Source organism: Nothobranchius furzeri, chromosome 13, assembly GCF_043380555.1.
Source record: "Nothobranchius furzeri strain GRZ-AD chromosome 13, NfurGRZ-RIMD1, whole genome shotgun sequence".
NCBI classification, from domain to species: Eukaryota; Metazoa; Chordata; class Actinopteri; order Cyprinodontiformes; family Nothobranchiidae; genus Nothobranchius; species Nothobranchius furzeri.
The window spans coordinates 41,981,034-42,005,305 of NC_091753.1; the positions used below are offsets into that span (position 1 = coordinate 41,981,034).

At 43.4% G+C, this 24,272-nt stretch overlaps 1 protein-coding gene across 1 annotated transcript; it reads right to left on the reverse strand.

The window, feature by feature from the left end:
* Positions 1-526: 526 nt before the first annotated feature.
* On the reverse strand, positions 527-20,823 carry capn12 (calpain 12). Its single transcript, XM_015951429.3, has 22 exons — positions 20,536-20,823; positions 20,306-20,375; positions 19,492-19,610; positions 13,510-13,643; positions 13,231-13,402; positions 13,069-13,152; positions 12,867-12,952; positions 12,706-12,783; positions 12,462-12,631; positions 12,120-12,391; positions 12,024-12,035; positions 11,869-11,948; positions 10,608-10,730; positions 10,380-10,416; positions 9,727-9,798; positions 9,594-9,639; positions 9,266-9,327; positions 9,042-9,110; positions 8,817-8,895; positions 8,623-8,739; positions 871-923; positions 527-792 (listed from the first exon to the last, which is right to left on the reverse strand). Exons 1-22 carry the CDS (start codon positions 20,734-20,736, stop codon positions 766-768), a joined length of 2,163 nt encoding a protein of 720 aa, XP_015806915.1. The 5' UTR covers positions 20,737-20,823; the 3' UTR covers positions 527-765.
* Positions 20,824-24,272: the final 3,449 nt, after the last annotated feature.

Here is a 24,272-nt window from a genome sequence, read left to right on the forward strand (position 1 = left end):
AATGTAATCTTGTCTCAATCCAGTGGTCTGTTTCTTCACTCCAGTGTGCACCATCACCACCATCACCTCTAAAACCAGGGGCGTGTCCAGGGAGTGGCCTGGGGTAGCACATGCCACCCTTAGAATCTGATTGGCCACCCCAGGTGCCACCACAGTAATTTACCTTTAAATAGGCTTTTCATTGTCCACAAAAAGCTTGGGGGGTGAAGCAAAAAAAAAAAAAAAAAAAAGCATAACCATTGGTGCCACCCATGCACAAAGTTGTGCCTCACCTGGGCCACCCCATTTAAAAAAATCTGGACACGCCACTGTCTAAAACATCAAGTAGCTGAATTGTCTAAAGCACACAAATCAAATCCACCAAGTTTAGTTGCATTTTTGAAATGGAAAGTCTGAGAATCTAATTAATTAACAACCCAATTGATGATTTAGGCAAAAACCTGATTCTGTTTTGACATGTTAGATTTTTATGCAAAGTTACAATTTCCAAACGACTTCAAATATGTAAATATTACTAAAAGCATATTTAGGTTGTCACAAAATTTTTATTTAGGAAAGAGTCAGCAAGACTGGAAAAGGATACTCAGCATTAAGAATGTTGTGTTGTTGTTTGTCTGATGATATATTTTAATGTGTGACAGTATTACACAAGACATCAAATAGTAGTGAAATAAATCAAAAAGAGAAACGATAACAGCGAGGAAGCAAAAGTCTCCCTGTTTTCTGACTCTGAGATTTTCTGCTCTCCTGCAGCGAGCAGCTTCTTCACAGTGTCAGAAACTGAAGTAGCCACTGTGGAGGAGCAACAGGAGATTAGGAATAAAACCTGTTTAATCCATGTGAACATTTGCGAAGGAGTTTTATACTCACAGCATTGATCCCTTTGTCCTTCACCTCCTGGTTGGTCTGAGAGTCAAACAGAGCTGAGAAAAGAAGAGGATTAATTCAATTCAAAAATACTTTATTAATCCCAGAGCGAAAAAAGGACATTTAAGTCAGATCTACCACATTTAATTAGGAAAAAAACAACAGATCAATACATCTTTTTTAAGACACCACAGACAACAATGTCAAATTACTAAATAAAATGTAAAAATGCAATATTCAAAAATGGAAGTGAGCTGGTTTTGAAAATGACTTTTCCAGCAGCCTTACAAATAAATACAGATCTTTGTTGTAAAAGTGCATTTGGTCTAAACTGGAGCAAAAACCACAAAAATGAGCCCCTTTGGCAATTACGTTCTGTGAAGTTCCCTTTCAGGGTTCCAGGCGGGGAGTGATGTTATGGATACACACCTACTCACCAACTCAGCTCTGTGACTACCTTCCTTAAAGCCTCAGAGGAGAAACAGCCTGTTGAGTTTAGCCTCTCATGTCACTAAGATGTGAAAAACAAACCTCATCAACACTTTTGCAGCAGTGCTTCTACTCATTTTTGTTTCAGCTTTGGATTATTTTATTAATAATTTGTCTTACATGAGTGACAGAAGAAGCACAAGCACCAGCAGATTCTGCTGCGCTCTCAGTGGGTCAGGAAGGACATTTTTATTAATCTAGTGAGTTGTCTTGAAGGTGTGGTTGACAGAAAAAAACATTTTAATGATTATTTATGATTATAATTGGTCACTCAGAATTTTTCATGTAGGCTGAAAATAAACAGTCTTACGTTAGCCTCTGATACAAAATAGATGGTAAAATGCTAAGATTTGAAAATCCTTGCATATCTACGTCACAGTGAATTTGCATTCATGACCTCGCCCATCTTGGCTTGCACCCACTCACAGGAGGGCTTTTAAAAAAATATTTGCAGGAAGGAGAGAGAGGGAGATTGTATTGACGATAGTGACTTTGCAACATGGCTGAACATATTCTGTTAAGCCTAGTTTATGCGTCTGTGTCAGCTCCACAAGGGGCAGGCACAGATGAATTGATGGAGACATTTTGCTCTTGGATTTCTCCATCTTCTGGGGAGTGCAAAGCTATTCCCCGCCAGGACAACAGAGGGCGTAGCACTTTATTGCTGCATCCTGTCATGTATCCAGTCCAAGACAGTGCATTGACTATTGTGTTTAGTATTTTTTGTATTTCAGATACTTTTTAATACAGACAAATTTGTTCCCCATTCTCCTCCACTTCTTCATCCGATTGGCAGCTCTAAACCCACGTTTCCCGTCATTTTCATCCACAAATAAAATACTTGCTGTGTATCTTTATAGAGCTCCGGGAGTTGATGTCACTTCTCCCGGCATGCAACAGTTCAAATCGAAACGGCGCCATATTGGCATGCAGAAGCTGGCAGCTGGACTATTTGTTATTGTCAGAAAGCTCAATCAGACAGGAAATATGGTAGATTCCTGTTGTGCCCCAGGATGCAGAACAGACATGGACGACATAAGGAATGAGCCATCTACAGGATTCCCCAAGATCTGGAGCGCCGCAAACGTTGGATCATTGTAATAAAACGCACTAGTGACCGGGCTAAAATGAAGCTGTGGGATCCCGAGAGTAAAGGTTTTCGCTTATGCAGTGATCACTTCATATCAGGAACTTAAACCAACGTTTCCTCAATTGTGTATGGTATTTATTTTAAATGCTTTTATTACGATTCTTAGTGGGCTTCCTAAACTTATTTTGGCGTGGCTTTTTCCGTCTTATTACTCATAGCAACAAGTAAACGTCACGTAAAACGTTGCCTCGTGATTTCTGCGTGCTGCGTTAACGTGTTTTATGATCACAGCAATTAACCGGCTAAGCAGTATTTAATTTTTAAGTAATGGTTGATCAATTGTCAGATCACACACAAAAAGCACTTTGGATTGCTATTATCTGTCTCACCGAGACCGATCTCAGACAGATCCTGAGACGCTCCTGCCTGACATATCTATTTTATTCACGGAAAAAAATCAAACTAGTGATTTCTCTTGGTGTTCAGTTTATACATTCAAACAGCACAGCACTCTATTTAAACTTCTTACGTGTAAATCTGTTATTTGTCCATCCATCCATCCATTTTCATCCGCTTATCCGGAGTCGGGTTGTGGGGGCAGTAGCGTCGAGAGGCCCAGACTTCCCTCTCCCCAGCCACTTGGGCCAGCTCCTCCGGGGGAATCCCAAGGGGTTCCCCGGCCAGGTCCGGTAAGAAGTCCGCTCCGACAGCTTCTGGCGTTTTTAAAAAGTATCCCAGGGGCACGGTAAGGGTCGGAGATGTTTAATCTATTTAATTTCTGACAATATAAAACGATTTCTTCGGTTTTAAAGTGTGAAGTAAACTCCAACGAAGTAAAATCCAAGCCGATCCCGTTCACGATCCGTGTTTGTTTAGCTTCTTTTACCTGCCAATATGGCGTCTACTAACTGAGAGTCACGTGTGGTCCGGAGCTCTATACTCCTCCAGTCACAGGTGAATAAAATGTTCATATATATTTTCCACAAGGTATTCTTCAAGCTGCTCCGTGTTTGCCGCTAGATATCTTTGGCTCTTTTTATGTTTTTGAGGGCGCAATGGCGGTGCTGTTGACAAATTTAAAAGAAGCAGTGTGAAATTGGTGTTGCGTGTCTCTGCACTGATGCGGAAGCATAAACTAGGCTTCAGCCAATCAGAAGCAAAGTGTGTGCATATCATTAATAATAATGATATTGATAAATGACCCGCACTTGTATAGCGTCTCTCAGAGTAAGGATTCCAAAGCGCTTTACACTACAGTGTATCATTCATCCACTCACACACTCATTCACACACTGGTGGTGATGAGCTACGATGTAGCCACAGCTGCCCTGGGGCGCTCTGACAGAGGTGAGGCTGCCAAGCACAGGCGCCACCGGTCCCTCCGACCACCACCAGCCCGGTCACTAGCACAAGGTGGGTTAAGTGTCTCGCCCAAGCACACAACAGCAGAATTCTCTGTCCGGAGCCGGGATCGAACCTGCAACCTTCCGATTACTGGACAACCCGCTCAACCTGTTGAGTTACTGCTGCCTAATAAGTAATCCTGCTGTTTTAAGCCCACCTCAGCACCAGCATATTTCTCACTCAGAACAGAAGCATCAAAGCTTTTTTAAATGACTCATAGCCATTGATTTACACAAGAACACTGCAAATGTATTTAATAAACAAATAAATCACACCTTTAATCGCTTATCACCTATATGCAGATGACATTCAGCTGTACTGCTCCTTTAAAGAGCAAGCCACCACCAAATAAACCTTTTTTTGCTGATAAACTAAATAAACGAGTGTCTAATCGTGCTGCAGACACGTGTCGTCAATAATTTGGCACTTTAGTGCATCTTAGTTAAAATTTAAATATTCTGCCTAAAACTGGCAGTGTTGTGCCGTTGTCAGGTAAAAACTCTGCACTGTATTTTAATTTAAATCTGCCACCGCTATTGGCTAAGAGGTATGCTATGATGTAAACTGGTACATTATGATGTCACAATGCTGTTGTGAGCCTGTGTGTGTGTGTATTTGTTAGCAGCTCTGCCTTCTCGGTCTGCCAGGCAACAGCATTTGTTGCATTTTTCAAACATGAAGTGGGAGTGGAGTTAGACTCTGGTAGGGGTTGACTTGCTCTGAGTTCTATAAACTGTCTGAATTACTAGAATGTCTATCAGCGATCACCAGCTGGCTAGAAGAAACTTCCTTCAGTTAAACTCTGAAAAGACTGAATGTCTGATCATTGCCCCTGAGAGCATGGTTTCGCTGATTAGTCAAAAACTTGTTTATTTATCTTCTGCCACCAAGACAAACAAAGAATTTGGGTATTGTTTTTGACCAATCGATGTCTCTTGATGGCCACTCAAAAACATTGGTCCGAAACTGTTTTTATCATTTAAGAAATATCTCCAAACTGCGAAGGTTGGTGTCAAAACATGAACTTGAAATGGTTATCCATGCCTTTATCTCCTCCCGTCTAGATTACTGTAACACACTCTTCACATGTTTTAACAAAAAAGAGCAAAGGCTTCTAACTGGAGCAAACAGAAGAGGACACATCACCCCATCTCTGATGTACATGGTCAAGCTCCTCCCTATATTACTGAACTGTTAAAGCCCTTATGCTCCAACCTGAGCCTTCAGGTCCACACTAGATGTTCTAGAAGTTCCAAAGACCAGATATGAAAGTTGAGGTGATTGCTCCTTCCAGACTGTTGCACCCTGACTTTGGAATGATCTTCCTTTATCCTTACGTAGCATTGACAGTCTGGACACTTTTAAAAATCAGCCTAAGACCCTTTTATTTAAAGCTGCTTTTAGATAAATCTTTTATTTTTAACTCAAGTTTTGTCATGACTCCCATCCTTCACCCTCCTCCACTTCCTCATTATACCTTCATTCAGCTCACCTGGTTCCTCTCACCAAGCTCCAGCCAAGCCCTGCTTTCCCCAGCAACCTGTCAGCTTCAATCAGCTCCATTCATTCCACCTGCTCCTGTAATCAGCCTCATCCCATTCACCTGCTTCCCCTGCTATAAAAGAACCAGCCATCCAGTCAACAGATGCCAGATTATTACAGCCTTGCCAGTACTCCAGCCATCCACCCTGCCTGATCTTTGCCTCTGGACCTTGTTTTTTGCCTGACCCCTGCCTTGCTCTCTGCCTGCCACTTTGACCTTAGCCTGCCTCTGAACCTGCCTCAGCCTTGCCCTCCAGGTACCTCTGCATTAAATAAAGACTTTTTAATATATTTTTACTGTGTTGGCGTCTTCACGGGTCTTCTGAACTCGGTTCATGACAGAATAATCTGGCCAAAAATCTGACCCAACGCTGACACAGCACTTGGAGTATTTTTTTTCTTTTCTTTTTTCATCGTACCTGTCATGGAGGATCTCACGCTCCTGGAGTTTATGGAGCTAGAGAAGGAGCAGGAGTCACCGTTCTGGGGAACGCGGCTGGCCATCAGGCCAGAGCCACGCAGAGGCTCCACTCCTCTGTCCAGGCCTGCCGCAAACGTCTTGTGCAGCAGGTTCATGACCACACCGCTTCAGCCTCAAACCCCTCCTGTCAGGTCACGACGGCGGCGGTCCCGGAGTTTTTCTGGAGCTGATAAGAGGGTTGATCCTTCTCCCGTGCTGGTGTCGGCGGGTTCCTTGGACAGCACCTCATGTTCTGCTTCTGGACCGGTACCAACAGAGGAAATTGTTCAGGGGATTATGCAGATGGTCGAGGAGGCTGTGTGGGAGGTCTTTGCCAAGCCAACCTGCCCCCACTTACGTCTGCGGGTGGCTGATAGGTTAAATGTCATCTTCTCCACCCATCCAGAGTTGATAGCGGTCCCAGCACTTGGTAATTACTACCTTTATGTCCGGAGGGTATATGGGTCTGCACTGAAGGATGTTGCCATGGAGGGTCTGACCTGCTGTGAGAGGTGGTCACCTTCCCCAGAACCCTCCAACGTGTCGCATCCTGCTCCGGCGGTGGTCCCGGTGGACGCATCGCATCCTGCTCCGGCGGTGGTCCCGGTGGACGCATCGCACCCTGCTCTGGCGGTGGTGCGGGAGGACGCATTACACCCTGCTCTGGCGGTGGTCCGGGGGGACGCATCGCACCCTGCTCTGGCGGTGGTCTCGGAGGACGCATCGCACCCTGCTCTGGCGGTGGTCTCGGAGGACGCATCGCACCCTGCTCTGGCGGTGGTCTCGGAGGACGCATCGCATCCTGCTCTGGCGGTGTTCTCGGAGGACGCATCGCATCCTGCTCTGGCGGTGTTCTCGGAGGACGCATCGCATCCTGCCCTGGCGGTGGTCTCGGAGGACGCATCGCACCCTGCTCTGGCGGTGGTCTCGGAGGACGCATCGCACCCTGCTCTGGCGGTGTTCTCGGAGGACGCATCGCATCCTGCCCTGGCGGTGGTCTCGAAGGACGCATCGCATCTTGCTTCGACGGGTGAGGTCCAAGGGGCTCCGGCCCAGCCTGTCCAAGGGACTCCGGTGAAACCTTTCCACGAGCCTCCAGTCCAAGGGTTGACACCTCCAGGCTCTGAAGAGGACCTCTCCTGCCCCTGCTCTGAAGAGGACCTCTCCTGCCCCTGCTCTGAAGAGGACCTCTCCTGCCCCTGCTCTGAAGAGGACCTCTCCTGCCCTTGCTCTGAAGAGGACCTCTCCTGCCCTTGCTCTGAAGAGGACCTCTCCTGCCCCTGCTCTGAAGAGGACCTCTCCTGCCCCTGCTCTGAAGAGGACCTCTCCTGCCCCTGCTCTGAAGAGGGCCTCTCCTGCCCCTGCTCTGAAGAGGGCCTCTCCTGCCCCTGCTCTGAAGAGGGCCTCTCCTGCCCCTGCTCTGAAGAGGGCCTCTCCTGCCCCTGCTCTGAAGAGGGCCTCTCCTGCCCCTGCTCTGAAGAGGACCTCTCCTGCCCCTGCTCTGAAGAGGACCCCTCCTGTTCTCAAGTTCCCCAGTCTCAAGTTCCCCAGTCTCAAGTTCCAGAGTCTGTGTCCCCTCAAGTCCCAGAGTCGGTGTCCCCTCAAGTCCCAGAGTCTGTGTCCCCTCGTAGTCTTAGTCTTAGTCTTGGTCCAGTGTCCTCTGTCACCACACTCCCACGGTCCCGGCTCCTGGTTCCCCGTCGCCGGTCCCCCAGACTCCCACGGTCCCGGCTCCTGGTTCCCCGTCGCCGGCCCCCCAGACTCCCACGGTCCCGGCTCCTGGTTCCCCGTCGCCGGCCCCCCAGACTCCCACGGTCCCGGCTCCTGGTTCCCCGTCGCCGGCCCCCCAGACTCCCACGGTCCTGGCTCCTGGTTCCCCGTCGCTGGCCCCCCAGACTCCCACGGTCCCGGCTCCTGGTTCCCCGTCGCCGACCCCCCAGACTCCCACTGTCTCGGCTCCTGGTTCCCCGTCGCCGGCCCCCCAGACCCTTCCGGCCCTCCTTCCTGGTCCCCCTCCTCCCGCCCTGCTCTGGCCCTCCTTCCTGGTCCCCCTCCTCCCACCCTGCTCTGATTTCCTGTGGGCGTCTGGTATCCGCCCTTGAGGGGGGGGGGGGGGGGGTTCTGTCATGACTCCCATCCTTCACCCTCCTCCACTTCCTCATTATACCTTCATTCAGCTCACCTGGTTTCTCTCACCAAGCTCCAGCCAAGCCCTGCTTTCCCCAGCAACCTGTCAGCTTCAATCAGCTCCATTCATTCCACCTGCTCCTGTAATCAGCCTCATCCCATTCACCTGCTTCCCCTGCTATAAAAGAACCAGCCATCCAGTCAACAGATGCCAGATTATTACAGCCTTGCCAGTAGTTCTCCAGCCATCCACCCAGCCTGATCTTTGCCTCTGGACCTTGTTTTTTGCCTGACCCCTGCCTTGCTCTCTGCCTGCCACTTTGACCTTAGCCTGCCTCTGAACCTGCCTCAGCCTTGCCCTCCAGGTACCTCTGCATTAAATAAAGACTTTTTAATATATTTTTACTGTGTTGGCGTCTTCACGGGTCTTCTGAACTCGGTTCATGACAAGTTTGTAATCTTTCATTTGTTTTATGATATTTTATAATTTTATGACTTAATTTTTTCTGATGTTCATCTATTTCATTATGATTTTACGGCTTTGTTTTATTTTGCTTTGTGTGTGTGTGTGTGTGTGTGTGTGTGTGTGTGTGTGTGTGTGTGTGTGTGTGTGTGTGTGTGTGTGTGTGTGTGTGTGTGTTACCAAAAAGCTTGCGCAGCCTGGTTACACATGAGACAAAGCCATGGAAAGGCAGATCTTGTTCTCCTGCGACAAAGCGCTCAGACAGTAGCTGAACTACTTTGTTGTCACACTGCAATCCTGAGGAAGAGAGAGATAAAAAGAGATGTGAACACAGCCATCTACAGGTGTGTGTGCTTGTGTGTGTGTTTGCATACCAACAGCCTCTAGTGCTAAGCTGAGCTCAAAGGGGCTCATTGTCCCAGAAGAGTCTTCATCAAACTGATTGAAAATGGACTGAAAAGAGAGGTAGAACTTGTGGGAAAGGCTTCTCTCTCCTCTGTTCTGTCTCTAACACACACACACGCTCATGCACGCATTACTTACATGCACACACACACACACACGCACACGCACACACACACACACACACACACACGTACCTGAAGGGTGCGCAGATCAGTCAGCAGATTCTCTACTTGCTCACGGCTGAGGGTGGAGCGCCCCTCCGTCTGCCGGCAGAGTTAAGGTGTTACTCTTAAAGAGTGAAGATTTGATAAGAAGCCGTTTTCTGAGAGGAGTAAACCCGAGGGAGCTCTGTGTCGCTGAACTAGGAGACGGAACTGTGAGATTTACTGAAGACAATACCCCGAGAACAAAAGGATACGTCTTCTCCAAAGATGATCTGTCTGCATGTCTCCAGAGGCAGATGGTAATCTTTCTCAATGACTGTGATTAAAAGAAAGGAGATTCATGCAGATATAGAAAATACAAGTTTTAATGAGATGGAATGAGGGAAGGTGAGATCAAAGGTTGTCACTTTCATGGCCAAACCAAGTTCATTTTCCTTTCTTTGTCCGCAGCTACAAGCCAGTCTAGACTGGTGACCTCTGTTGCGCCTCCATTCCAGTTCACACGTCTTCTGCGTGTTTTGGCTCCATCTAGTGGCCTTCAGCTGCTACAGTCAAAATTGGTATAATTTGGGTTGCTCTAACCTGAGTTCAGCAGCTTCATGATCCCATTGACATCCAATCTGTCATCCTAACAACAGACAAGGGACAGAAATCACCCAAAAGCAAATTTAAAAAACTATTTTTATTGGGTAGCATTAAGCACATTGACTCTTACCGGGCCAGCTTTATTAACAAAAGTTTTCTCAATGCTTGTCTGATCTTCAGGAGAAATAGGAGTGGCCATAACCTGAGGGACACCCACAGTAACACAGATTAATTTACCTTATTGGTCAGAAATAATAACCTAGAGTTTAAAGAATATTTATAAGAGTGGTTCTAAGTGAAAGCCATAAATAAATATCTTATCCATTGCTTTCTGAACAAATTATTTTCAGAGAAATTGTGTTTTTGTCCTTAAGAACTGGTGAGCGGACTAGTCTTAAAACATCATCTGTCTCAAAAATGCAAAGGTGGTTACTGCAAACATTATAAACCTTTACAACGCTTGAAGAACTTGAATCCCAGATGCATCAGATGTGTCAAATTCTGCTATTTCTGGTCAAATCTATGCTTGCAAATACCTAAAGAATTACTTGTGAAAAGAAAACATGTAAACATTCGTAAAATAGCACAAACGTTTTGGAGATTGGCCGTAAAACTCTTTGATCTTGCTGGGCTCAAACTAGCGGTTAGCTTATCAGTCCTGTAGGACGCAAACAACATTTTTCCAAAACGAAGGCATTCATGAAGCTGTCAGCAGCGGCTAATACATTATTCGTATCTTTTATGCAGACATATTCTTCAGAATGACTTAAAATCTCTACTAACTGGGCGGTAGCCAGAAGAGCAGCTGAAGTCCTGAACTCTAAAAAAATAAAAACAAAGATCGTCAGTGTAAGATTTTATAATATACACATTTTATATGTTAACTAAAGAAAGAGAGAAATGTTTTGCTATTTTGGAAAATAAATGGCAACATAACCATTGAAGACAAAACAAAGGAGCATTCCCTGATATTTGTGTTGTACCCTTGAGTCAGAATTTCCTTAATCTCACCCCAGCGTGTTTGAGGTCTTGGAGAAAATTCGAATGAAGAATTCTCCAGGTGCATTGGGTCGATAAGTGGATCCCACGATGATGTAGTTCCCCGGGTCCAGACGCAGCTTCCTCCACACTCCTCTGTGGGACAAAATTAAACAGTTATCCTCCTAAAATTAAAACCTACACTTAAAAAATATGTAGATTTTACAGTAAAACTCCAGCAGTTGGGGTTGTCAGAATGGTACCATAAAATTACAGGTAAAACTTTCATCTTTAATGGTCAGAAGCTATTTTTTTTGTTGTTTTACGGTTAAAAATGGTACTGAAGTCAGTTTTTTATTGTAGAAGATAATGTTTTACTTGAACCATATAATTGTTTTACCATAAAATGAACATGAAAATAATCTATGACATAAAATATGTGCCACAAAAATCAAAATTCAAAAGGTTTTCCTCATTACTGTTCAGTTCATAGAATGAAATAACCACTTAACTGCTGTTAGCTTTTCCTGTTTACCACTTAACTGCTGTTAGCTTTCCCTGTTTAATTGCTGATCACAGCCTTCAGCTGCATGTCAAACTGTAGCAGTCAGAAGTGATGAAACAGTATCGACACCAGCAGTGAGCAGCAGCCCAGCCTTCATGTGCATTCACGAGTCAGGTCGAGAACAGACACTTCCCTCTCACTAACGGTTCGGCCAGACCTCACCTAAATGCCACTGAGCACACTGGGAAACAGGAAGTAAACTCCTTACACTGTTACCAGCAATTAAAAGCTGTAGTTTTTTTCTATAAATAAATGTAAAACTCATAGTGTTTTGCATATTTTTTTAAAATAAAATATCCTTAAAGTTTATTTACAGTAGATTTATTTAGAGTTACTATTTACAGTATTCACAGTAGAATTATGTATCTTTTTCAAAGAAAAATATTACAAATAATTGTTTTCACCAATTAATTGATTTACAGGAACTTCACATAAAATCAACCATTTTAAATAGTTTTATAGTTGACGGGTTTTTCCTGTCGAGGTTTTACAGTTTTTCACTGTTACATAAATGGCCGTTCTCTACAGTGTAAACAATGACATCACACACATTAACACATATTTACAGTTTTGTTGCTGACGTTTGTTTTTCTAAGCTCAGTAACTGATTCAGCATGACTGATGTTGTTTGGGGTTCGGAATAATAAGTTCAGTAAAGGTTTGACCCGGTCTTAAAACTTTGAAGCTTTAAACATTAAGTAGATATTTTCTCTGAAGTTGAACCTTCACCTCTGAGCTTTGTACGTTCCAGAACGACCCACCGGGCGATTTGTCATGAAGAAGTTGCGGTCCAGACAAGTACCTTGCATCTAGGAAGAAAACTGGAATTAATTAAAAACCTCAGTGATAAAAATAATAATCACAAACAAATGTTTGGCACTAACCTCGGGAGAAACCTGGGAAAAAGATGAAGGGTAATGATAGATGAGATGATTTGGAAACAAGATGCATCAGGATGTGTGAGTGAGGTAAGCTCCCACCTTGTAGACATGAAACGCTACATAAAGGAAATTAGTTTTATCCTTCTGCCGTCTGTTTTTCTGCAGCAGCTCCACCAGCACGGTGCAGTGCTTGGCTTTCTGCTTCTGCTTCTGTGCTTTCTTCTTCTCCTCTGCAGTCATCATCTGATCCCCATCATCAAGTTTATCATCGTCATCCTGCTGGTCATTGTCCTCCTCCTCCTCCTCTTCCTCCTCATCCTGGTCTTGCTCTTGGAGCACCAAGTGGAACTGGGGGTTCTTCCAGAAGGATTCTGGGAGAGAACAGCAGAAGGTTTCAGCCATGAAATGAATAAACGAGAGGATCTGAAGTCTTTAACGTACTGTTGTTTTTGCGGGAGCCACCAGCTGTGCTCCCAGATACCCATGTTCCTTTGTGCTCGCTGACGGTCCAGGTGGACTGGCCAGCAGCTGTGTCCTCCTCTAGAGAGTCAGGACTCATGCTGCAGAGCTCCACCATGTTGAAGGTTTTGCTGAAATCATCAATGCTGATCCTGATCAAAACAACCGTTTACATCAGAGCTACATCTGTGAGAAGCTACTTATAGTTTACACATCTCATCCATACCAGAACTCTCCATCCTCTTCCAGCTTCAGCTTAATTCTGTCCTTCTCTGCCTGGTCTGTTTCATCCCAGTCTTTACATCTGTAATCATAAAAAAACACAGATTAAGCGTTCTATTTTGTGCAGATCCTGTGATGTGTTTCTCCATGATCACGTTTCCTCACTTGTCACTCCAGGAACCACAAAATTCAACAAAACCCCAGGGGTTCCTCAGCCTCAGCAACAAAACCTCCTCAGATCCTTTCATCACCTAAAGAAAATGAGTCAGTAAGCATCAAGAACTATCAGCCTGCATTAGATGAGGTAACTTTGAATTTGGATTGTGTTTAATCATACTGGATACAACTTGTAGAAATAAATACTGGCCTTGTCTGAATTGGTGATTGCATAGGCGTGACCCATCACCAGCCCGTCTGGTGTCACTTTACCGACATCACTGTAGGTGTGAGCCTGTGCGAGAAAAAAAGATGATTCTTAATCATTTTAATGCTTGCATAGTTACAGCATCACACTGTGATCTGTGTGTACCTGGATGAAGCAGCTGAGCAGGCTGCCTCGGGTCAGAGCAGCACTCAATGATCTCCAGAGGACCGGAGGGGTGCGAGAAGCAACAGGAAGAGAGTACGCAATTCCTCCTGTAAAATCCTCCATGCCCTCTGAAATGTTGCCCCCCTTCAGGCTCCCATACGATCCAACCAACCTACACAGACAAGGCATCAGTAATCATTCTGAAGCGACAAACACAGCGAGTGTGGGTGATCACAGACATTTACAACCCAGAAACATATGCTGGTAGTGGCAACTGACTTGGCGTAGGCCTTCTCCACCAGGGCGCTCCAGAACTCGTTACGGGCGCGTGAGTAGCTGAAGAGCAAACGACCATCGCGCACTGGCAGCCTGTCATCCACCACCACTTCCACCCACTCACCATACTGCCAGAACTGCACGGAGAGCGAGACAAGGACAGGAATAACCCTGAGATGAGATGAGACGAGGACTGGATGTAATGAGTCAGGAGGTATTAAAGAGAAGGAAGCTAGAGAGGAAACTTAGATGTTCCTCTAAAGCTGCAATGGGTGAGCAGACATACACACAAGCTGAGTGTTGACATCAGAAAATTAGGTTTTTATTTGCAATTGTCCATATTTAACGCACATAACACAAGAGCTGCACTCCATCCGCAGCTTCCAAATTGGAATGCAGCCCTTGTCCTTTCCCAAGTCGACGAATCTGGCCTGTTGGGTTCTTTCATTGACATTATGTTAGATAAGTGATGTTGCACAACTGCAGCATGTTTAGAGACTTGTACAACAAGGTAGCAGTGGGTGGCGGGTGGAGCTACACCTGGAATAAAAAAATAACATTTTTAAGTTTGCAGTTTGTTGCCTTAGAATAAAGTCTGATAGGGTTATGAGAAAACAACACATTCTTGACCTAAAAATCCATAGATCTGCGATCACAGGTGTAAAAAAATAATCAGTTTTCTTTAAAAATTATCAAGTAAAATAATATTTAACAACTTTGTAGATAAATCTGTCATGGGGGGGGGGGGGGGATATTCTGCAGTTCAAAGCAATCTGCTTGTTCCTGACATAAGAAACTTTTACTGTCTGGTTTTACAAATAGATTAAATTACCAATCTGCAGCCTTTACATTCAGTGTGTTTCAGAATACTGTATGTTCCCTCAGAATGTAGTGGAATAAGTCTGACCATGATTATATGGCACTGTTTTGGTTTTACAATTAGCATAATCTGGTTGATTCTCCTGATGCATGAAACTTTAAGGAGAATGAGGTTTTTGTTTATGATTTTCTTAGAAGAGCAACTAAATTGGTTTTAAACAAAATAACCTAAGTCTGTGTACCTGGGAAGCTGGGATCTCTCTCTCTCTCTCTCTCTCTCTCTCTCTCTCTCTCTCTCTCTCTCTCTCTCTCTCTCTCTCTCTCTCTCCAATCATGGACTGTCATTTGCTGGAACTCCTGTGGTGCTGGGGTATCAGAAGCTCCTGCACGATTGGATGGAGATTGATCATTTATCAAAAACTCTGACTTGCTGGTTTCCTGACCAGGGGAAGAACTGACCATTTGCTGACTTGCTGGGGACCCCTGTGGTGTTGGAGTATCAGAAATATGTGTGTGTGCGTGTGGTTTCCCGCTCAGGAAAGCAGGCTGGTTCGTCAGTGAATGAAAAGCCATCTTCCACCCTGGGTTCCTTGTTTCCAGCTTCTAAACGTTTTGCTATTGCTTTGCTGTAATGTTTTTGGAATATCTGATGAGCTGTCAGGTCCATCTCTGTGGATCTAAGTTCAAATGTGGTATGGACGAGTACAAATGTAGAAGGCGGCTTCTCCACTTTACCCTTCATTTCTGTAGACTGTATGGTGTGTAAGACAGAGCTGAGTATCAAATGTAGCAGATTTCCTGCAGTATGGAAACCTTATGTGTACTGACAGAGAGAGGAGGGAGGGGAGGCAAAGAGGAAGGAAGAATGGGGATGATAAAATGAGGCGGAGGGGCTCTGGTCTAGCATTAAAGGGATCAAAATAACTGCTGGCATCATGGTGAATTATGGGTTACTGATCATATCTGATAATCTCCAGAAGAAAATACTTCATTCTTAGAAGTCAGGAGTCATTAAACAATTTCCCATGGTGGTCTCTAAATGGTGTCCATTAAAATCAATAAATTATTTCTCAAAGGGGTCACAGATGGCATGGGGCACAGAGGTCAAAGGTCAAAGCCATAAATCAAATATGACATTAAGCACATAACATTTTTAATGTAGAGTTGCAACATTGTCCACAGTACTATCAAAATTTGACCAAAAGCAACTATAACTCCATGATTTCCCAATCTAAGTTTAAAGATCTGACGTGGACGGTGATGGGGACATGCCTTTAAAGAATGCAGGCCTCCTGTTTTCATGTGGGGCCGTGTTATGATGAAAGCTGTGCTCACTTTAGCAGGTCTGGACTGATCTTCAGCTGCTGCTCTTTGTGTGGTGCAGGTATTATTCTTGTTGCCGGGACATAAATCTGCTTTTATCATTAAGGCACAAAGAACTTTCCTCCTCATGGAGACAAAAACATGTCCTTATAGATTTCGTCTCATAGGAAGAGGACCTTAAAGATTCCAGCAAAAGGATTTGACGAAGGCTTGTGTGTGTGCAGTGTGTGAATGTGTCCACATGATAAAGTGTCTCTGCATGTCCAGACTGCTCTTCCACCACCCTGACAGAGTCAAACAAGTTACCAGTCCTTCTCCATTTCTCATGTTCAGTCACGCTGCATTCTCACCAAATAATTCACGCAGTTGTCTGTTTACTTTTGTCTGCAATGTCTAATGAGACAACATTTATGGATTTGAACAGGTCCGAGCAGTGAGACGTAGATTTGAATCAAAATCTTTAATAAAGCGATAAAGGGTTTTTGTTTTTGTGTGAGACCAGAATCATTGTTTCAAGATGAGTTGATACCTGTTAGAAGCTGCTGTTTGTTTTCAAAGTATGACAGCAGACGTCTGTTTGAGTCTGAACGAATGGAGCCAAATCAGATAAAATATTGAAGAACCTGCCTTCTGTTACCTGAAATAAACAAGTGTACCATCAGGAGCATCAATCAAAGCTAATTATTTATGTGTATCTTACATCAGCACAGCTGGGACCTCAGGTTGTTCGGTTATAAATAGTTCATGACAGAGATAATTAATATTCTCTCAAATATTAAATTAACCTGCAGCACGGAGGCCCGGGGACAAACTTTGTTCTGCACACATCAGATCTGAAAAAAGATCTCAAGTTTTGTGAGCAACAACTTTCATCATCAGATCTGCAGATCTGGATCTAAGTTTTTGTCCCTTGTCCAACCTGAGACAGCATTAGTGCAAAAAAGGAGACGGAAGACAAATGTCTCCAGTCAGCAGTATCCTGATAAGACTACTCTCCATGTTTGATGCATTTATTTTTCATCGTTGCCATCTTCCTCCGCTTATCCGGGTCCGGGTCGCGGGGGCAGCATCCCAACTAGGGAGCTCCAGACTGTCCTCTCCCCGGCCTTCTCCACCAGCTCCTCCGGCAGGACCCCAAGGCGTTCCCGGACCAGATTGGAGATGTAACCTCTCCAACGTGTCCTGGGTCGACCCGGGGGCCTCCTGCCGGCAGGACATGCCCGAAACACCTCCCTGGGGAGGCGTCCAGGAGGCATCCTGACCAGATGCCCAAACCACCTCAACTGGCTCCTTTCGATTCGGAGGAGCAGCGGTTCTACTCTGAGTCCCTCCCGAATGTACGAGCTCCTCACCCTATCTCTAAGGCTGATCTCGGCCACCCTACGGAGGAAACTCATTTTGGCCGCTTGTATCCGCGATCTCGTTCTTTCAGTCATTACCCAAAGCTCATGACCATAGGTGAGGAATGGGACGTAGATCGACCGATAAATCGAGAGCCTGGCTTTCTGGCTCTGCTCCCTGTTCACCACGACAGATCGGCTCAGCGTCCGCATCACTGCAGACGCCGAACCAATCCGTCTGTCAATCTCCCGATCCCTCCTACCCTCACTCGTGAACAAGACCCCGAGATACTTGAACTCCTCCACTTGAGGTAGGACCTCTCCCCCGACCCGGAGTTGGCAAGCCACCCTTTCCCGGTCGAGAACCATGGTCTCAGATTTGGAGGTGCTGATCCTCATCCCAGCCGCTTCACACTCGGCCGCGGACCTACCCAGCAAGAGCTGAAGGTCAGAGCTGGATGAAGCTAGGAGGACCACATCATCAGCAAAAAGCAGAGACGAGATTCTCCTGCCACCAAACTTGACACACTCCACACCACGGCTGCGCCTAGAAATTCTGTCCATAAAGGTAATGAACAGAACCGGTGACAAAGGGCAGCCCTGGCGGAGTCCAACCTTCACCGGGAACAGGTCCGACTTACTACCGGCTATGCGGACCAAACTCACGCTCCTCTGGTAAAGGGACTGAATGGCCCTTAACAGAAAGCCACCCACCCCATACTCCTGGAGCGTCCCCCACAGGGTGCCCCTGGGGACACGGTCATAAGCCTTCTCCAAATCCACAAAACACATGTGGATTGCTTGGGCAAACTCCCATGCCCCCTCCAGCACCCTTGCAAGGGTATAGAGCTGGTCCACAGTTCCACGGCCAGGACGAAAACCACATTGCTCCTCCTCAATCTGAGATTCAACTATCGATCGGACCCTCCTCTCCAGTACCTTGGAGTAGACCTTTCCAGGGAGGCTGAGGAGGGTGATCCCCTATAGTTGGAACACACCCTCAGGTCACCCTTCTTAAAGATGGGGACCACCACCCCGGTCTGCCACTCCACAGAAACTGCCCCCGATGACCATGCAATGTTGCAGAGATGTGTCAACCATGACAGCCCTACAACATCCATAGCCTTGAGATACCCAGGACGAACCTCATCCGCCCCCAGGGCTCCGCTGCTGTGTAGTTGTTTGACTACCTCAGCAACTTCTGCCCCCGAGACTGGACAGTCCATCCCCAGGTCTCTATTTATTTTTTAATATTAAAACACATTTAATGTGATGTGTTTTTTAAAACATTCTAAAAGCACTTTATGAGCCACCCACTGTGCAAAGACCTAGTTTGGACATCCTACAGACATGGTCTGGACTGACAGATTCAATATAGACATGATCTGAAGGTCCATGTGAATTTGACTGTTTGCAGGGCAGATTTTCCACAGTTTAGCTTTTTCTTCAACAAGCTTGAAATTGACAAGGCTAACCAAAACATTTAGCTGTTTAACACTTTATTTATTCATCATATCATCCTTTTTGTTTCATAGAGTCAAATATTTTTAGTTTGCTGACTGTTTGTCTGTTTTTGTGAAAACAGAGGGTGTCATTTCCTCCACAGGTGTTCCACAGGGATCCACTCTTGGGTCATGGCTAATCATTGCAAACATCAAATATTATATTGCTCTTTTCCTGAGATGAGATGTATAATTTAAATCTAGCCTAACCAACAAAAGCACTGGAAATGTATGTTTTGTGCTTGAAGAAAATACATTTTAAGTTTAATTAAAAGTTATTCGATCCTTTTTTTCATTTAGTTCTTTACATAAAAAGAATATTTGTCACTTTCTAAATCTTTTATAAAATTTTATAACTTATATTTTCTAATTTATGTCATAATGTATAAAATGTTTCTCTTTAAATAATTGTAATTTTAGTCATTTACACCCTGATGAACCATACTTCTCTTTCATAGTCCTTTGTCTCAGACATGAGAAGACTTTTCTGTTGTCCACGAGCAAATCTTTTTTTCTATTGTATCTTGTAATTTTGTTGCCTCCTTTAGAGTATTCAGGGCTCTATGTTGTATAGTTTAGGCTTCTTTAGTGGGATTAATAAAACTGACAACATTTATTGGCATTTTCTTTAAAACAAGATGTTTTAGTTTCTTCATTTGATAACAAAGTGTGTGTGTGTGTGTGTGTGTGTGTGTGTGTGTGTGTGTGTGTGTGTGTGTGTGTGTGTGTGTGTGTGTGTGTGTGTGTGTGTGTGTGTGTGTTAAACTTCCTCAGACTTGTTTACATGAAGTAGGGCTGCACAGCAAGGCAGATGTTCTTTTCTTTTAAATCTTTGACGAAGGCATTAAGCTGCATTAAATATTTGCTTTAGTTACTCGTAATCAATAACATTCGTCATTAATGATGAACTACGAGATGAAACTGAGCTCAAAAGCAAAGAAAAATAGATGAAGTGTGTGTTCTGGACACACAACAATGGACTAATTAGAGGGTTTTGTCACCGTGAAGTGAAAGATCCCAGCGTAGGGCTCAGTCAGGCTCTGGTTGGGTGGTACCACCTTAGCAAAGAGTTGTGAGTGGACGGTGAGCGAGGACAGAGCTGCCAGCAGCCAACAGTCACCTGATAGGTCAAAGAAACACACAAAGAAAGACGTGGAGAATAAATGATGGAGTAATCCAGAACTCTAATGGTTTTCACTAGACCTTTGGGGATTAATCTTAAAGGATCGAGTGTTTTATACTTTGAGTTTCACACACACACACACACACACACACATAATAAGCTACATTCCTCTCCAACTGCGAACATCTGTTTAGTGTTTTGCTCTGGAGACAAACACATCCTGCACATTTTAAAGAAACCACAGTGACGACGTGGACAATGCAAGAGGTATTGATCTGCAGCGCTGACATATTTACACACAAATAGTAACAAAACACATCATCATGAATCCCAGGAGTGATGAGATTATGCTGTTGGGCAAAGAGGAAGAACTGTTTAGTTCATCAGTAATAAAAAACAGTCTGAACAACAAAATCTTAAACAGAGTCTTGGACCAATAAGGCAGAACTGGAATTGGACCCCCGGCTTGTTTGTGAAGTTTGAAGGCTTAAATACCGGTCCAGTTAAAAGTTTTCTCTCCTGCTGTGAAGTAAAGCTTCAAAGGGAAACAGGCCTCAAGGTCTGAAGCTATTTCACTGCATTCAAACAGATCATCAAATAACTGTTTTACGTATTTATTTAATGCTGCTGTGAGGTCTGATGTATTGAGGCAGCAGGCGATATAGATTTAAATATTTTTTTAATTCACTCACCCAGTTGGCCCTGGCAGATGTCAGTGGTCCCAGTTGTTTCATCCACAAACACAGCATCCTTGCTGATTTCCTTCAGAACAGGAAAAAGAACGAAGAATCAGCAAACTTCCCAAAATATTTGAATCAAGAATAAATAAAACGTTAAGTCTAAACTCACTGTCCAAAACTTGTTTCATTGTTTTAAAAATGATAATGAATTCATAAGATAAGTTAATTCATGCTTGTCACACCTTGGGTCGCTTCCATTTGATTGCCTTAGCAGGATTAGGATCTTCCGGCATGCCAATGGACTTCTGCTCGGCTGGAAATGTTGGATCAGAAAACAGCTTCCCAAGCTTCAGACACTCCTTCTGCAGAGCGTCAAAGTCCTGGTCCAGGAACTTCCTTGGATTGTCGATGGAGCCCAGAGGAGCCTTCTGATCAGAAGCCATGCTGCCTGGTGATGATGAAGATGGAGGGAGACAAAACTGCTGTCAGATGCAACCGGCGTTTAAATAGAAGCTCACACCCACTGGATCCAACTGGGGCAACTGGAGCACCTCCCCGGCTCGGTCCAGACGGGTAAGGAATGCTGAGCCCCGCGGGCCTCAAGGAGCTGTAATGACACGGTGCCAACAACCTCTTTGATCTCTAATTTCTCTTCCATCAGCATCAGTTTACCTGAAAGAACCAAAACACTCACAAGCAGGACACTTAAGAGGAAGGAGATAAATCTGCAGCTTTCAAAGTCCCCAGTAAAGCATTTTAAAAGCTCTCGTTTGTATTTTTTGCTTCTTGGACCGAATGTTCTCCTTTTCTGGGAATTTGACTTTCCTGCAGATTCATAGGAGAGTGGCATTGTACATCTATAATTCAGCACATCCTGATTCCAAGAACGTCTTTCTGCTTGTTTTCTCATGTGTGAAATGTAGGATTTGATGCAGAAATAGTCAGAAAAGAATAGAAAAATAGAGTCAAATATCTTCTTCATCCATTTTCACTTAATTTCATGCCACTTTATGAGTAGACAAATCCAATTTGTTTGCGGGAATGTATGAGGACACCCACAAACATGATTTCTCAAGAATAAGAAGCTGTTCATCAGGCTGGAAAACGCTTAAAACTATCTTTATTGTGAAAATTTCACTTTGTTTCCATGTTGGTGCTGCAAAAATCTAATGATTAGATAAAGGTCTAGTATGGTAAAAATAATGCAATATAAAATGGAAAAAAAAAGTGCTTTGTCATTAGAGCATCTGTGGAACAAGGAAGTAGTGGTATGGCAGTTTAGCCCTGGTTTTCCTTTGGGACAGAGTTTAAATAGAACTATTGAGGGGGGTTGGAAGGCCAACATAAATGCAACTGAAGCATACCAGAAAACTGAGCTCTGGTATCTCTGAAATGTTCACTGATGAAGCTCTGGACTTGATGTGACATGAACATGAAGACACAAAAGAAGATGCATGAGAAGGCAGGAATGACTTAATGGTTCTGGCAAAGACGGTAAACCTGGAGCTGAATATGAGGAGCTTTACTGAGATGTTGAGGAGTAAATAAACCATAATGTGCAGAAGCTGCAGATCCCAAAACCTGCAGAAATAAACTAGAGACCAACAAGGGAGAACAAACAGGGCAGTGACATAGTTAAAGTTGAAACTTATTATTCCCAGACCAAAATAAAAAATATTGCTTCAAATTTGTGTAAAAAGAACCCCTCAAAGAATACAGTCTAGAGACGTGTCTCTCCTAAATATCCATAAACAAAAACAACAACACAAACAATCATGTAGGAAGTTGAAGAAAAACTGCACTAAAGTGTGGACGGTGATCAAAATATGTCATCAAAGGTCATTCTGCTTCTGTAGCAGGGGAAGAGATTTTAAGTTTTTATGACTGTTTAAAATGTTCTGAAACTTTTTTCTTTTCAAAAGACAAATATTAAAAGTGATATTACAGCAAAATGTGTTAGGGTTTCTTTGTGTAGTTAAGGACTTTAGGCCAGAACTAAAATAACATTTTAGCAATTATAAAATATTCACATTAAAAACCCTGTGCGTTTCAGTCAAATTAAGATACAAACATCTACTTACATCTTACAACATAAATCATTATATGCAGCAGTAGATTTGCTGTTTTAATGAGAGCAGAGGTTAACAAAGTGAGGGTCAGGGGGCCACTAAAGGTCACACAACACTATGTTTACAGTCTCAAGCTGATCACAGTAAACCCAGTGAATATTTCCTAACAGTACATTTTCCCTACTATTAATTTAAAATCTAAAAAAATATATAAATAGCACAATTCTAGTCATTTATAATTATGTTTTGACCCTATTTATTTAGCTTTTTAGTAAAAAAAAGAACAAGCTGTATTTGAAGTCTTTGTACCTTTAATTTTATTTTATTTTATTTTATTTTATTTTATTTTATTTTATTATTAATAGTTTGAGAACCACTGGCTCAGAGGTTCAATCAAGTCTTTAAATCTATCACCAGGGGGCAGCATATTCCACCTAATCAAAAAATATTCTCCGTTCATAAATAATACATTTGTACTTAGATCCGTTACTGTGTTACTACTTCAGACAATGAAGCATAATTTCTTTTCTTAAAAGTCTTGAATAAATTAAAAAGGAACAATATGAATCCCTTTATGAACCTGAATTTGGAGCACAGCTGTGGACACATCTGGAGTTTAGTGGAAAATATTGTAAAAAAAATCAACAATCTTCATGAGAAAATAAATGTTTTGTTGTAATTTCACAAATTTTTGTGCTCAGTCTTATTTTATTGAAACAGAAAAAGGAAACCATTGTCAGCAAAGCATCATATTACACTATATTATATTATATTATATTATATTATATTATATTATATTATATTATATTATATTATATTATATTATATTTATTTTCTGATAACTTATTTTCTAATAACTTAGAACAATAAAAGATTAATAACGCTTTGCGTACAGCTTAATATGGAATAAAACATCATCTTTTTTATTTCAATAAATCAGCATGAGCCAGTTATAGGACAGTCACCATTAATAAACATGTCTGTTTTTCTGAAACATTGCCAAAATTTGACTGCATAAAAATTGGTTTCTTTTTGTTTTCTGTTTTTTAAAAATGGAAATAAAAATGGTACGAAAGGTGTGCTTCAGATTCCTGAATGTTTGAATCAAATGATCTGATCTGAAGCTCTGTTATCTCCTCTTCATGCATCTCTCCATCACATGCCTGATTACACCAAAACGTGAGGCAGATCGGCACTAAACAAACAAGAAGAATAGTGACACAGGCCAGTCTAATGGTCACCGTTTAACTCTATTCATGCGCTCTCCATTATGTCCGTATGCTCTCTGAGGAGTGGATTAGAGGAAGCCTCGGTAACAAAGGTCAGAGGGCCGAGCAGACACTCCCACACCTCCGTGACCTGCTCTGATCCCACGACCCTGCCACCAGAGACGGCGCCCAGACCCATCTCAGCCCCTCTGCTGGTAAACCGGCTTTGTCCCGACCCGCTTTCTGCTGCATCACTCACACACATCACAGCAGCTCCAGCTATCAAGAGAGGAAATTTCATTATTCCTCAGTAACTCAGAACACATCAGTCACACACACTTCTAACAGGAACAAACCAGTTTTTTTTCAATAGATCTTGTTTTGTATTCTTTTTAATCTCCCCCATGGATCTGACTGTGGCCCACTTTCTCCCACTGACAACAATAACATTTGAATTTATGACTTTTCATGTTTTCATTGTCTTGGGTTTTAAAAAATTCTCTATCATTTGTAATCATCGTTACATCTTTTTCCATAACTCTTGACTTGAAACATTTGATCATCTATCACATGATAAAGGATTAGATGCAAAAGAAAATAAAAAACTTGAGGACCATTTGTATTTGTTCATATGATTATGCTGTACCCCCAATCGTGTGTTTTTGTTGGTTTGTGTTCTAAGACATGTTGCTGTTGTCTAAT